At 58.8% G+C, this 14517-nt stretch overlaps 1 protein-coding gene across 9 annotated transcripts in view; it reads left to right on the top strand.

The window, feature by feature from the left end:
• The first annotated feature begins 2703 nt into the window (after positions 1 to 2703).
• LOC111160043 (EMI domain containing 1) overlaps positions 2704 to 14517 on the top strand; it is a 44311-nt gene continuing 32497 nt past the window's right edge. For 5 of the 9 annotated variants that reach the window (XM_022522830.1, XM_022522834.1, XM_022522833.1 and 2 more), the window contains exons 1-3: positions 2704 to 2804; positions 9386 to 9499; positions 9994 to 10097. In XM_022522830.1, coding sequence (XP_022378538.1) covers positions 2704 to 2804; positions 9386 to 9499; positions 9994 to 10097 — 319 coding nt within the window. Of the gene's footprint in view, positions 2805 to 9385; positions 9500 to 9993; positions 10098 to 14517 lie in introns of those variants that run through there. The other 4 variants (XM_022522837.1, XM_022522835.1, XM_022522836.1 and 1 more) reach the window with 1 other exon arrangement.

Below are 14517 nucleotides of genomic sequence, written 5' to 3'. Positions count from 1 at the left end.
CAAATGACCTATCCCCAGGTCCCCGCAGCATTTCCTGCCCTCCCTGCGCAGGGAGGAAAGAGGACCAGAAAACAGGATGACATTTCCCAGGAAAGTGTGTGCTTAAAGCAGGGGCTTTCAGAAGGCCGTGCCCCCAGGACCTCACATGGAGACCCAGATCTTTCACACTTGCCCAAGAAGCTAACTCCTGAGCCAGAGGGATCTCAAAAATCTCCAACAGCTTGTTCTTTCAGGCCGGGAAGTGAGATTCAGAGAGGGGAGGTGACTTATCCCAGGTCACATGGCTCCCAGTGATTGCTCTGGAATTGGGGGGGGGGGTTGGCACTAGGCAGGAACCCCTAGACAGCACCACCAGGAGCTTATAGGAGACCCCAGGAGATCCCAGCCTCAGCCAGGACAGGACCAAATGTGGATAACACCTTTTCCTGAGAGGATCCCTTGTTCAAAGTTCCCTTTTTAGAGAGGGTTCTCTTGCGGGAGAAGTCCTGTGGTGGCCTGCAGCTCCCATGAGCTTGGTGGCAGTGACGGAGGACTGTGTATGCCAGTAATCACCGGACCAAATCTGTGGCAGTCTCCTCTTCCTGTGGCACCCAGCGGGGGTCCCAGCCATCTCACAAGCCCTCCCAGGCACTCTGTCGAACAGAAGCCAGTGCCCATCCCTTCTCCTTCCTTCAGAGCTGCCCTCCAAAGTGCCCTTTGGGGAGATGGTTTTTCATCCTTGGTGGGGCTGGGATCCTCTCAGGAGGTGGCCGCTTGGGAATGACCAGTCATCCAGGGGATGAAGTCACTGATCTCATGGCAAAACCAAGGGCTAACCGGGGAGGCACCAAGCTATGTTTTGGGAGGTCAGACAGCCAGCATAAAGTAGGTGTCCCAAAATTGCACACGGAAGGGAGGGAGGCAGCTCCCCAAGGGAGCAAAGTTGATGCTGTGATGATGTCTTTGGAGGAAGTGGGGCACACTTGGGGGGCCATGTGAAGCAGGGGACAGTGGATGCCCTGGCATGGCCATGACATCGAATGGCCCACCACATGAGGAAGGTGCAGCTGTCCTTACAAAGAGAAACTGAGGCTGGAGAGGGGCAGGACTTGCCCAAGCTAACTGGGGCAAAGAGCAGAGCAGGGTTTGAACCTAGTTCTCACTACCTGTGCCCTTGGGTAGGGGGGGCAGCTCCCTCTATATTGGCACCACCCTGCTTAGGCACAGAATCTGGTGCTGCCCAGCCCTGGTGAGTCCCAGGGAGGCCGTCCCAGGGAGGCAGGGGCTGGCACATCCTTCCTGCTGGAGTGTTTCTAGTAGAGATCCTGGGTCTGGGTCTGGACAAGCCACGGCAGGATCCTGAAGGGCAGGCCCCTGGTGTGCTGCCAAGCTGGGCAGGGGGTTCCCCAGCCTGGGACTGCCGGCTGCATGTCAGTCCAGGCAGAAGAGAAGATTAGAGACTGTCCTGAGATTTTGGAGAGGTCACCTCTAATGATAGCTGTGGTTCCTCCCCAGAAGCACACACACCTACCACAGACATCCATCGCACACGTGCACACAGGCATGACACACATACCAGAAACACCCATCAAACTAGCACATGCACACATCACACATGTACACACTCCATCACACACGCACACATCATGCACACACACACACTTGTATACACCTTTGAGGGATTCACACCTGTCTCCCCAGAAGCTCATCCATGTACCCCAGATAAAGAAACTCCATTCTAAGCCAGTCCTTATCTTGTTACAAATGGGGAACTGAGGCCCAGACTGACAAGCTACCTGCCCTCTTCCCTAATTGTCGTTAAGAGCTGACCCCGCTTTGGCACATCTGGCTGGCTCAGGTCATGATCTCAGGTTGATAAGATCAAATCCGGCTACGGGATCTGAGCTGGGTGTGGAGCCTGCTTAAGATTCTCTCTCTCTCTCCCTCTGCTCCCCCACCCTATCGCACCCCGGTCCAAAAAAAAGCTGACCTCTCTGAAGCCAGAATGTATGAGTTCAAACCCTGGCTCTTCCAACCACTGGCAGACTGAGCCTCTCTGTGCCTCAGTTTCTCCATTTGTAAAATGGCAGTAAGAGTGGAGACACAGCAGGGGCTTCTCCTGGCAGGGGCAGCCACAAGCGCCTGGGCCTCAGTTTACTTCTCTGTGTAATGGGAATGATTGTGCCCACCGCGCCTAGAGTGGTTTGAAGATTAAACGTAGACAGGATGTGAAGCGGAGGCGAGGTGCTCTGCACACAGTGGCGCTCACTGCTCAGGAAGCCTTTGTTGCATGCACGGCTAGGGGATGAGGGCCCTGGCATCATTAGTCCAGGCGTGGCGGCTCTGGGTCCGGGCTCAGCTCCCCCGCCTGAAGCACGTGAGAGGGCACCTCGGAACTGGTACCCTGGCCCCCAAACTGTCATGCGGCGAAGGGCGCCGGGCTCAGGTGGGCACCTGACGGGCCTCCGGGCGGGGGCGCCCGGCCCCCCGGGGCTCCTTCCGGGTTGGCAGCGGCCGTGCAGGGGGCGGGGGGCCGCGCCGCGGGGCCGGGCGAGGCCGGGAACGCGCGCCCCCGCCCCGCGCCCGCCTCCCGCCCGCCCTCCCGTCGCCGCGCTGGGAACCGGGCTCCGCGCGTCGGGGGAGGCTGGCGGCGCGGGCGGGCGGGGACGGCGGGCTGGGGGCGGCGACGGCGAGGGGCCGCGCGGAGAGGGCGCCGGGCGCAGCATGGGCGGCCCGCGGGCCTGGGCGCTGCTCTGCCTCGGGCTCCTGCTCCCGGGAGGCAGCGCCGCGTGGAGCGTCGGGGGAGCCCCGTTCTCCAGACGCAGGTAAGGGTCGCCTCCCACCACCTCTGTGCCCTGCCAGCCCCGGGGCCGGGACTCCACGCACCCCTCCCCACCCCCCGCAAACCTCTCTTCAACCTCCGTGCAAGCCAAGGATTGGGAAGGGGACCTGGTGCCAGCCGGATGGGAGTAGGGACCTGGGCCAGCCCCGCTATCTGGAGGAGGCTCCCGGCAGTGCGGGGGTCCCCGACTCCATGTGTCTGAGCCGGCATTCCCTTCCAGACTCCTCCACCGCCCCCACCACTTCACCTCCAGAGCCCCAGAAGTGGGGGAAGGGGAACAGCGAGGGAGAAGCCCGCCTCCTGGGACTTCCATCGCCCTAGCTCAAGGGCCCCCTTCCCTGCACGCAGGAAAAGCCCAGCACATCCCCCAGCTGACCCTTGGGGACCCCCCTCCCTTTTCCCTTCTCTCGGCTTTTTTTAGTACCCCGGCTATTTATTTCCCTTGGAGGAAGAAGACTGGAGTGGAATTTCACAGATCTGTGGGTCAGTGGCCACCCCAGGGACCTGGCATTTTAATCAGAGACTGGAGAGAGCATTCTGTATTCCTGCTGCTGTTTCTGGAGCTGGGAACATTCTCTCTGTTGGTGTTTGTGGAGCATCTCCCCAGGGAGGAGCCCCTTATTTGCAGCATGGTCATGAATCCTTCAAGGATTGAGTAAAGTAGGAAGCACTGTCCCCATTTAGCAGATGAGCAAACTGAGACCCCAGAGAATTAGCATAATTGTCTGGGTTCATGGGCCATAAATGGAAGTGTTGGGATTCGAATCTGTGTCTTTCCGGCCATGATAACAGCATTTGAACCTGTCCCCTGTCCTGGCTGCAGCCCCTACCCCTGCTGGGGTCCCTCTCGAAGGCCAGCCATTTGTTTGAGGCAGACAATGCGGAGTAGCCAGACCGCTTCAGGCCTTTTCATCCCATTCAAAGGCCTTCCTGGGGCCCCCACCCCCTAGGGCCTCAATTCTTTAATTCTTTTCAGAAATTCCCTTTCCCAGTGGTCAGGGGCCAGCATGCCCTTGCTGGGCTAGCAAGAGCAGGTGACATGGCTAGGGCTGGAGGGCAGAGGTGGCCTAGGCATCAGAGGCCAGAATAGCAGGCATCTCAGACAGGAGCAGGCAGGTGGCCCATATCACAGCCACTCCCACCTACTGCATGCTGACCACAGCTGACCTGGGCTGGGCATAATTACCTGCACCCACCACCTCCAGAATCTTCCCAGCTGCCATGGGAGGCATGCATTTTGATGATCTCCCTTTCACGGAAGAGGAAGCTGAGGCTCAGAAGGAGGATAGGACCTGCCCAGGGCATGAATGTGAACCCCCAGGATCCTAGGTGCTAAGATAACCAAGACCCTAAATTCGAATTCCCATTGTCGGGCTCAGGATGATGGTGGAGAGGGTTTAAGGTCCAGACTGCCCTCCAACCAGTCCAGGGCAGGGCTTCCCAGCCTGGGATTCTCACCCACCAGGGCTTCCTGGGTGGGAGCAAGATGGTGGCCCTGGGCAGGTAGCTGGTGGTCACTGGGAACTGTGACCGAACCCCATCTGTTCACAGAAGGCTCACAGTGGCCTAGCATCACCAAAGCCCTACGGGCAATGCCATTGTCCCCGTTTTACAGATCAGAATGGGACCCAGAGAGGGAAAGCGGCACCTCAATCCCGGCCAGCCAGTTTCCCAATCCCATGTCCTTGGCACCCTAGGAGAAGGTGTCAGCTGGTGGGTCTGGGAAAGGTTTGCAGCTTGAGGTTAGGAGTCCCGGCTCTGGTCCTCACTCAGTGTGTGACCCCAGACAGGTCACTTCATTGCCCCGGTTCTCCGTTTCCTCAGTGTTCCCCTTTCCTCCCCTTCTCCCCGGCCCACTGGCCTGTTTTGAGGGGGGATGGTCCACCACAAGAGGGATGAATAGTGGTTCCTGCTATCACGGACATGAGGTGGAAGAAGGGACCCGTAGCTGGAGGAATCCGTGGTCCTCAGCTGCCAGGACCTCCCCTTGTGGCCATGTCCCAGCATTGTTGGAGATAGCATGGGGACGTCACATGCCATCAGACCTCCCTCCACCCCCAGCCAAGCACCCCAGGCGCCCCTTGGCAGCCAAGGGATCAGAAGCAGAAAAGAGGCTTTGTGCCTGGGGAGGGGGAGGCCCTGGAAGGCATCCAAGGGGCTGCCCCAGCCCCAGGAATGTGGCAAGACTTTGAGACCCCCAGAACCAGGGTGCCTGGGGTCTGTGCAGAGCTGCCTTGGCTCACCCCTGCCCCTCTGTATGTCCCCCAGTCCCTGCTGGGGCTGCTTCCTGACACCCCCCCCAGGTCCCTTCCCTTCTGAATCCCTGTTTCCTTTAACGACCCCATCTCAGCACTGTGGTTCTCTAATAGAAGCCATCACCAGTGTCCCAGGCCATTTCCTCCTGCAGGGTGGACTTTCTTGGGGCAAGTCCTAGAATCAAGGAGAGGGGAGAATTCTCTTCCCCAGCCCCTCTGCCGGGAGCTCAAATCCCAGCTCTGTGCCCACATGGGTGACCTGGCCATGTGACTTCTCTTGGAGCCTCAGGTGCCCCCCCTATTAAATGCAGAGCCTGGCAATCTCTATCCCAAAGTCAAGGCAAGGACATTGGATGGAAGGTGCTGTGCTGAGGTCTCTCAGGGAAGCTGCTGGACCCCAGCTGTGGGCTGTGGGGTCTGAGCCCCAGTCCAAGAACAACAGCTCTTAGCGCCGGGCTATGTGGCTATGTGGTGTGTGTGAAATCTCTTCCGCCAGAGGAGATCCTGCTGTCCCCATCTGCAGATGGATAAAGTGAGTCACTGAGAGAGACAGGGCCTTGTCCAAGGTCACCGAGCTAGGAAGTAGCAGGGCCAGGACTAGAACTTTTCCTCCAGAGTGGGGTTCTGGCTCTAATCACCCCGCCCCCACTTCATACGTCTCCTTTCTTTCCTCTTCTTTTCATAACGGCCCTTGGCCCCTGGCCCGCTTGGCTGCCTCCTGCAATTAGCCGCTATCACTGTTCCGGATCACAGCCCTGGGCCCCGCAGAGACAAAGTCCCCTGGGCCCCCGTGGCAGGGACTGGAGGGCAGGTGGGAGGGGGGCCCTCGTGGGGGCAGCCGGTGCCAGGCTGAGCTGGTCTGGCCTGTTTTCTCTCCTCCAGCAGCCTCTGGGGGCCTGGGAGGTGCTGAGTGGGCACGAGTGGCAAGCCCAGAAGGGAAGTGCCACCTTCTCCCAGCCCCTGTCCTAGCTCTATCCCACAGACTCAGCACTGGGGGCTCCTGGGCACCTTCTCACTGACCACGTCCCGTCCCAGGAGAGAGGGTCCCCAGGGGCGGCAGGATTGTAGGCCGGCTTCCAAGTACTGCATCCATCTCCAGGAACCTCGGTCATGGCTCCCCTGCCCAGGCCTACTCTCTGCTCTTGATCATTCGGTCATTCAGCAAACGTCCCTAAGCACCCTCAGGCTGAGCCCTGTCGTGGCTTGGCCCCTGCCAGTGCCCTCTGTCAGCATCCACAGGGAAGGGAAGAGCTCAGGGCTGCTGAAAGGGACCCCTGGAGGTGCCCACCCCTCCTTACAGGACCAGTCAGTCTGGGCTCACAGGGCAATGAGGAGCCATGGCGGACTGTGGACTCAGAGCAGGCAGTGGCCACATTAAGTCTGTGCTTTAGAAGGACCTCCTTCCTGCTGTCCGGGTGGAAAATTTACAGGGGGTCCGGGCTAGGGATCTGCAGAACAACTTGGATTTATCCAGAGAACAGTGCGGGCTGGGGTCTTCAAGGTCGGGGAGGGGTGGGCTGTGGTTATTGGTGACTCCCCACACCCCAGGGAAGGGGCCAGGGGCTGACCTTGGACCCCACATATCCTGAGTCTCCCCCTCTGGCTAGTCAGCCACCAGCTCCATATCTCCCAAGCAGGAGATTCAAGCAAACTCAAGGTCATGAGAAATAAACCAGGGAGCCAGGCAGTGACCCACCTGGGGGCGATTTTAATTAAGAAAGAAGAAGAAAATTGTTTTCTCTAGCTCCCACCCCCGGGAAAAAGGGGCAGATCAGGCAACTGTGGGCAGTCCCAGGCGCACCTCCCCAAACGCAGTCCGGGGTGTGGGCATGGAGGGAGGGGTGTGCGCTCATGTGTGGGTGAGGGCACATGGCCCTGTGTCTGTAGATACCCCTCAGGAAGCCCCCTTCCAAAACTTGCACTCTGAGTTTTATGCATTTTTCTGGAGAGGAGCTGCAACCGACATCACTTTCTCAAAGGGTCTTATGCCCCCACCCCTCGCCAAGCAAACAAAACTCCGGGTTCAAAAAGCACAGCTCCAGGGACCAGGGGGATCTAAAGGATGGAGGGCCTTTTTGAAATGTATTTTACTTTTAAAATCCCCACCTGCTCATTAGGAGAAAAGTTGCCAGCCAGAGGTTAAGAGGGCGGACTCTAGGATCAGATGGACCTCAGCTCAGCCATGACCATGGCTTAGAGGCCATGGGGCACATCCCAGACCCCAGAGCCTCTGTCTTCCAATCTGTAAAGTGGTGCTCATAATTGGTGTGTGAAAGGCCCTGGCCCCAGCTCCTGGTGTGCAGCAAGCATGATAACCCAAGGCTGCTGTTAGTGCAGGGGTCTGAGCAGATGGAGAGCCCCTCCCTGCCCCCAGAGGGGGTCATTTGCCGCAAACCTGTGATTTTTCCTACCTTTGTGCACACATATCTATGAATGGGCGTATAGTCTTTGGGCTTCCTCATTTGAATAGAAACGCAATCGTTCTCCTCCTGATGCGTTTTTCACTTAAGCAGACACGGTGGTCTGTGTGTGGAGAACTTGGGCTCTAGCTCAGCATCTGGTTTTCCAGGTCTAGGGGTCCCGCGGCTGTTTAGGCGGTTCCTGGCTTTGCATCTTTCCCAACAGCACTGTAACAAGCACCTGTCACCTCTCACGTGGGGTGGCTGGCCACGGGCTGGATGGAGCTTCTGCCAGGTCACTGGTCTAAACAGAGCCATCCCTTTTCCCCCCTTTGCCTTTGGCTGGGCTGTTCCTGCATCCCGGACTGATTCCAGGGTGACCAGACAGGGAGGGGACTTCCCCAGGGTCCCACAGTGGGTTAGATGGCAGGTACCAGCCAAGGACATTGTCCTCTGGGTGGGCCAGGGGGGGGGGGTGGGACAGCAGCCAGGAGACTGATTTTGGTGGCAGCAGATGCCTCTGTGATGGCCGGAACATTCCAGGCGCTCAGCAGCCCTCAGCCTGCACAGGGTCATGGGCCCTGCATTTTTTTCTGGGGCTGGGAAAGGAGGCACTGTTTTAGGTGACCCTTTGCGGCCTGAGCCCGCCACTCCACCAGAGTTTTCCTTTGTGACCTCGAGCCTGGGGTCAGCAGGTTCCCAGGTTGGGGCCTTTACAGAACCACAGACCATGGCTTAGGAGATGGGGAGGAAACAGAAGCTGAGGTCTCTGGCTTGGAGTCAGGATCCAGGGTGGGCCATCCACATTCCTGGGTGCAAATCTGCCTCTACCATGCGCCAGGTCTGGGACAGGAACAGTTGTCTTCCCCTCCCCTCTGTAAAATGTGGGGAGGTGCCAGCCTGGCTCACCAAGAAGGTGAATGTAAATACCCTTAGCATACAGTAGGTGCTCAATATATGCGGTGCACTATGAAGCATACAGTAGTTGCTTGATATATGCAGCACAACTATGATTATTAATCGGCATTTGGAGAAGTCAGTCCTCCATGCTTGGGACATCTGGCTGTTCCACAGAGGGAACCCAAGGATGAGGCAGACAGCCTCTCTTCTGTCATGTCAGGGGAGGGAGAGGCAGACATGAATTGCCAGCTGCATTCAGCCTGATGGGGATACAGAGTGCTGCAGGATCTGAGCAGAGAACCATCATTCTGTTAGGGTAGGTGGAGATGGGCAAGGGCAAGGCAGGATCTGAGCAGAGAACCATCATTCTGTTAGGGTAGGTGGAGATGGGCAAGGGCAAGGGGAGCGGTGACAGCACAGTAGGGCTTTGAAGCTCGGAGGTAACAAGTGGGAAAGTAGAGGCAGGGTGCTCCAGGCAGTGGGCCCAGTGTGAGCAAAGGCCCGGAGGTGCAGGATCCCAGCAGGTATGAGCACTGGAGTACTGAGCATGAAGGCGAGTGAGAGAAGGATAAGGCCAGGTTTCCATTTTAGGGCACTCCTTCTTGGGAGCCACTGAGGGGCAGGACGGAGGGGCTGCTGCTGTTGTCCGGGTGGGCTGCAGGAGGTATTGGTGACCTGGATGGCCTGTGGGTAGAGAGAAGTGATATTGAGAAAGGAGAGGTTGGGCAAAGATACCTTGCTCCTGTCCTGTGCCCCACAGCTCATTCCCCAAGCCCTTCCGAGCGCCCCCAGCACAGCTGCCCCCTCCAGGGCTCTGGATTCTCCCACAGCCACAGTGCCCCTAAGACTCCCACTGGGGCCCAAAGGACTCTGAGAGCTCAGGGGTCTCTCCACCTAGAGACTCAGGGGCTCCTGGAGAGAACCTGGACCTCCTCACTCACCCCCCACCCTGGGTCCTGGGCAGGGGCTGTGCACAGCGCCCGAGCTTGCTCGCTGTGGGTCTGTTTCAGGAACTGGTGCTCCTACGTGGTGACCCGGACCATCTCGTGCCATGTGCAAAATGGCACCTACCTTCAGCGAGTGTTGCAGAATTGCCCCTGGCCCATGAGCTGCCCGGGGAGCAGGTGAGTAAGACCCCAGTGACTCAGAAGCCAGTGGCATTCCAGGTGGGGGCACAGCGTGAACAGAGGCCTGGTCACAGTCCAGCATCAGAAGTGCAGGGCAAGGCTGGGACCGCGACGGCGGGTGGAGCAAAGGGAACATCAGCCCTATGCCCAATCTCAGCACCTCCCCTTCTGCTCCTGGGGCACCTGGAGGGCTTCCTAGAGGAAGGAGTCCACCAGTTACCCACATGCATTTGCTGGGTGAGACTTCACTTCTGGGGACAGGCCAGCTTGCAGGGACTCCCTGTCCATTTAGGATCTGGATCCCACCCCCCGCAACCTGGGGAGTTAGGAGGGATTGGAGGGGTTGAATCCCAGAATATAGCCAGAGAGAGGCTCCAGAGGGGCCCAAAGGTGGCAGAGAACCCCGGACATTGTCCTCATGGACATCCAGGTGAGCAGGAAAGGCAGCAGAAGACTCTGTCTGAGTTTGGCCCCCTGGGTCCTTCTTTCAGCTATAGAACCGTGGTGAGACCCTCGTACAAGGTGATGTACAAGACGGTGACCGCGCGTGAGTGGAGATGCTGCCCCGGGCACTCGGGGGTAAACTGCGAGGAAGGTAGGACCCCCTGAGGGACAGGCCAGGTGCCTTCCCTCGGGTGCGCGGGCGGGAGCGGTCAACCCTTGCTGAGTTGGGGGACACTGCACACTCAGCAGCATATCCTCTGGGGCCCACTGTTGAGGCACAGCTCGGACACAGCTGGGGCCGGCTGCCCCCCAGGTGTGGACCCGCCTCCCTCCTGGGGGACTCTCAGGAGCTCTGGAGAAATTCCATACATGCCCCGGAGCTCACATCTTGAGTCACTCCATCCCAGGTCTTTCCTCCAAACTCAGGGGAAAACCCATATGGACATGTCCATTGGATACCCTCCCAGCTCTCGGAAGCGAAGCACCGCTGAGGTCCGGGCTGGCATGGTTGGGATGCTTGTATCCGTCCTACAGGCGAAAAAACCCGGGCTCCGGGAAGTGGTGGGTGTACATTTGTTAAGTGGCCGTCAAGGTCCAAGAGATGGGCATACCACGCACAGTGCATGTCCCAGGCACAGGAGGGGGGCTCTTTTACCCCGGGGCCCTCCTCTGCAGGCCATACGTGTGGCTCAGGGCTAAGCGCCCAGCACCCAAGTACAGCCCAGGCCTCCCCATGCTCTGGCCACATGCTTACCTGGAGAGCCCTCTCCAGGCCACCTGCCTCTCTGCTAAGCAGACCAGGTGGCTCCTGCCCTCAATGCCTACCTGAACTCAGAGGAAGACTTTGGTCACCAAGGGCTGTGTTCCCACAATGGCCCTCCAGAGGACAGACCAGCCTGGAACCAGCCCCAGAAGCAGTCCTGTAGGCACCTCAGTGAAAAGGGGCCATTTGGGGCCCCCAAAGCAGCCTCAGTCGCAAGACCTATTCTGATTCCATGAACGCGTGAGACATGGCCTCTGGCTCAGGAGAACGTGATGCTAACAGAAATCACCAATCTTGAAAGATATACAAGCTCCACCTCCCCGGGACCCTATGAGAGCCCTGGCTGAGTCCTGGCTCACAGACCAGAGGCCCAGAGAGGTGGAGTCCCATACCCAGAGTCCCCCAGGGTGTGGGGCAGAGCTCACCACAAAGTGGGGTGGGGAGGGGGCCTGGCAGGTTTCCTTGTGGGGCTGGGGGGTCCCCAGTTCTGGTGGGGTGGCTAGAGGAGCAGGGGAGCTGCCTGATGGCCAGTAGGAGTCCTGGACTGAGAGGAGACCACCAGGCCTATGTGGGAGGGCAGACATGATGGGGAACCAGGTACGGGACCCTCCCCTCCATGCTGCGAGAAAGCAAGGAGGAAGGGCCCAGGGGGCAGGAGGAGAGCCAGCCAGGAGGGCCTGCTGCCAAAGAGGCTACAGAGGAGCTTGGCGGGGGTGGGGGGGTGAATCCCCAGAGTGTGGGGGCCACCTGGGCCTAGCAGGCCTGCCCAGACAAAGGCCGCTCTGTCCCTGGCTTCCCTCTCAAGGGCAGACCTTCACAGGTCCGCGGGGCCATTGTGGAGCTGGTGAGGGTGGGGGACAGGTGGGGGCAGAGCCCGCGCCCTTGACTCCCACAGCTGGAGGCGGTTCGTCCAGAAGCCACGATCAGGGCTGAGGGCTCTGATGATGGCATGGTGGGTGTGCAAGACAGGCAGGGCTGGGCCACCCCTGACATCTACCATCTCCCTCACAGTGTCTCCAGGTCCCAGCCTGGGGCCGGGAGTATCCAGGGCTTCATGGGCCAGGCCAGATCTGCTACACCCCAGCTGTGTGGCCTTGGGCCGGGGACTCCCCATGCATTGTGCAAGTCATTGTGCAAGGGCTGGGGAATGGGGAGGCTGCAGAGCCGGTGGCCCTGGTGTCATGCCCACTCAGAGGAAGGGGCACCCTCTCTAAAGAGCACCACGCGGCCGTGCGCTCTTGCAGAGCCTAGGACTCCTGCACAATAAGCCTCAGTGTTCTCACCTGTGGAATGGGCATGATACTAGAGTCTGCCTCCCAGGGATGTCTTGAGGATGAAATACAACAGTAAAGACCTTGCTGGTGGCCTGACTGCCCGGGGTAGGCATAATGTGATGATGGATGGGACAGGAGGGGCCTCTCTCAAACCCATACAGTGAGAGCTGAGTAAAGGGATGCTCGGGCCTGGATATTCTGGAAAACTACTCTGCTAGCTGCCCTGGGAATGGGGGTGGGGAAGTGTGGGGACATTGCAGGCCCATCTCAGGCCCTGCCCTTCCTCTGACAGCTGGGCTGAGCTCCCCACCTGTTTCCTCTGCTGGTGACTGACCTTGTAGTCTGCCCAGCACTGGAACATGGACCTGGGGCCACAGAGCTATGTCACCAGAGCAGCCTGGGTGGCCTGAAGAAGGAGAGAGAGGACCCCTCATTCCAGAATCCAGACCTCGATCAGCTGTGCTTTGTTGTGTGACCTGGGGCAAGTCATTCCACCTCTCTGAATCTTGTCTCTATCTGGAAGTCACCTGGTATTGAAAAATGCCCACGTTTAATACGAGCACCAGAGACTCAGGCCTTGAACCTTTGGCGCCTGTGCTGGGGATTCTGTGATGGCTCTCTGGGACTATCCTGCTTCCGACCTCTGAGACCACGCTTCTCGTCAGCTGCTCAGCGGGCAGGCCTCTGTGTGCTTCCCCACCCCCATTCCCAGGGCCTTAGTCTCCAGAATCTTTGTTCCTTCACAGCTCTTAGCCCTGGCTTTCCCATCTGCGGAATGGGAATGTTCACTCTGATGATGAGCAGGGATGTTCTCTGATGTTCATGACAACCTGGGAGGAAAAGACTGGAATGGGCCCCATTTTGCAGATGGGGAAACCAAGGCTCAGAAAGGTGAATGGACTGACCTGGAGTCACTCAGCACGGGAAGAGCCAGGATCAGGACCTGCCTAGCCAAGCCTCTATTAGTGTCTCCAGGCCTTGGGAAGTGGGGACTAGATGGCGGGGAGGGAGCCAGGCTGAGGTCTCACCTAGCTGCCTGCTCCCACTAGAGCACAGCTGAGGAAGGGCCAAGGCCAGGATGTATTAAATCTGCTGGTCCTGACCCCCTGGTGGGCTCTGCTGAGGGCAGGGCTGCTGTGGCCTCCCTGTGATCCTGCCTCTGGGACGAGTCCCAGCAAACAGATCAGCCCCAATGTCCAGATGATGAAAGTGAGGCTCAGAGAGGGCATAGGTCTCAGCCAAGGTCATACTTGCTAGTAAGCTCCGTAGCTGGGATTCTCAGAGCAGAGCCAGGGCTCTGACTTGAGGTCTGCAGTATTCCAACCCCCTACCTGACCCTCCCACTATCAAATTGACGAGGGGAAGGAAAGCGTCCCCTGTCTGCCATGCCCAGCACCATGACTCATACTCACCGGCATCATGCTATCGTGTCTCGGTGCAGAAGGTCCAAATGTAGAAATTGAGGCTGGGACACGGAAACGCCGTGCTCAGGGTCACATCCAGATTCAAAGTCCATCCGTACGACCGGAGCCAGGAGTTTTCCTGTGCAGCAGCCCCAGCCAGGGACTCCAAGGGCAGGGCACCCAGACTGTTGGCGCAACCCTGAGACTGGCGGAAGCCCACCCAGACAGAAAGATAGAGGAGCTCCCTCCCCCTCCTCTCCCATGGGATCCCTTGGAGTCAGACAACCCTCTCTCGGCTCCTCAATGTCCCACTGTCCTTAGCACACATGTCCCTTCCCCATCCAGGGACCCCTGCAACTCTTGTCGTCTGTGGTGGGGAACCAGAGAAGGAAGAAGTTTGCCCGAGGTCACACAGCACAAAACCTTAAGAATAGATGGGAGGTTGTGGCCCATCCCTTTCCTGGGTCCCGGGCCTGTCCGCATCTCCAACCCTAACAAGATGCTAGTTACAAGGTCAGGTTTATGCTTCACTCTGAGGATTCGGGATCCTGGGGGCTCAGTGCTGCATGAACCTGCCCATGTCTGCCACCCCTCTGCTCCATTCACATCTGGAAGACCTGGCGGCCCCCATTCCTGACTCCCTGCCAGCCCATCCTCCACCCCCGGCTGGTGCTACCTTTTCCATCCTCCTGGGCGCGCCAGTGATGTGCTCCAGCCCTGCCCTCCCTCCATCTCAGCCCAGGCCCACACTGGCCCTCTCTCCCACCCTACAGCCCAGGTAGCAGCTGTCCCCTTTGCCTGTAACCTCCTTGGAGCCACCACCTGGCTACGATGTCCCCCATCCTGCTGCACTGCTCCTGGCTCTCCAGCACCTAATCTGCTAATGGGAACCTCATTTTCACTGAAGAGAGGGCCAGGCCAGACACAGACTGAGGCTTCCCAGAGACCGCTGGAGGGTACTCGGAGCTCCCGGCCCCTCCATCCCAACCCCAGCCTTGGTTCAGGCCAACAGCAGCAAATATTTATATTTGCAAAGTAAATTCCCAGGAGGACACCTGGCCTGGGGCTGGGGAGGCAGCCTCCCTGTGGCTGTGGTCACTGGACCCAGCAGACCCGTGGGTGGCTTGTGAA

Source organism: Enhydra lutris, unplaced genomic scaffold, assembly GCF_002288905.1.
Source record: "Enhydra lutris kenyoni isolate GAN:26980312 unplaced genomic scaffold, ASM228890v2 scaffoldscaffold73, whole genome shotgun sequence".
Lineage (NCBI taxonomy): Eukaryota > Metazoa > Chordata > Mammalia > Carnivora > Mustelidae > Enhydra > Enhydra lutris.
Note: the sequence above shows the minus strand (reverse complement) of the source record. Positions and strands in the feature narration are given on the sequence as shown.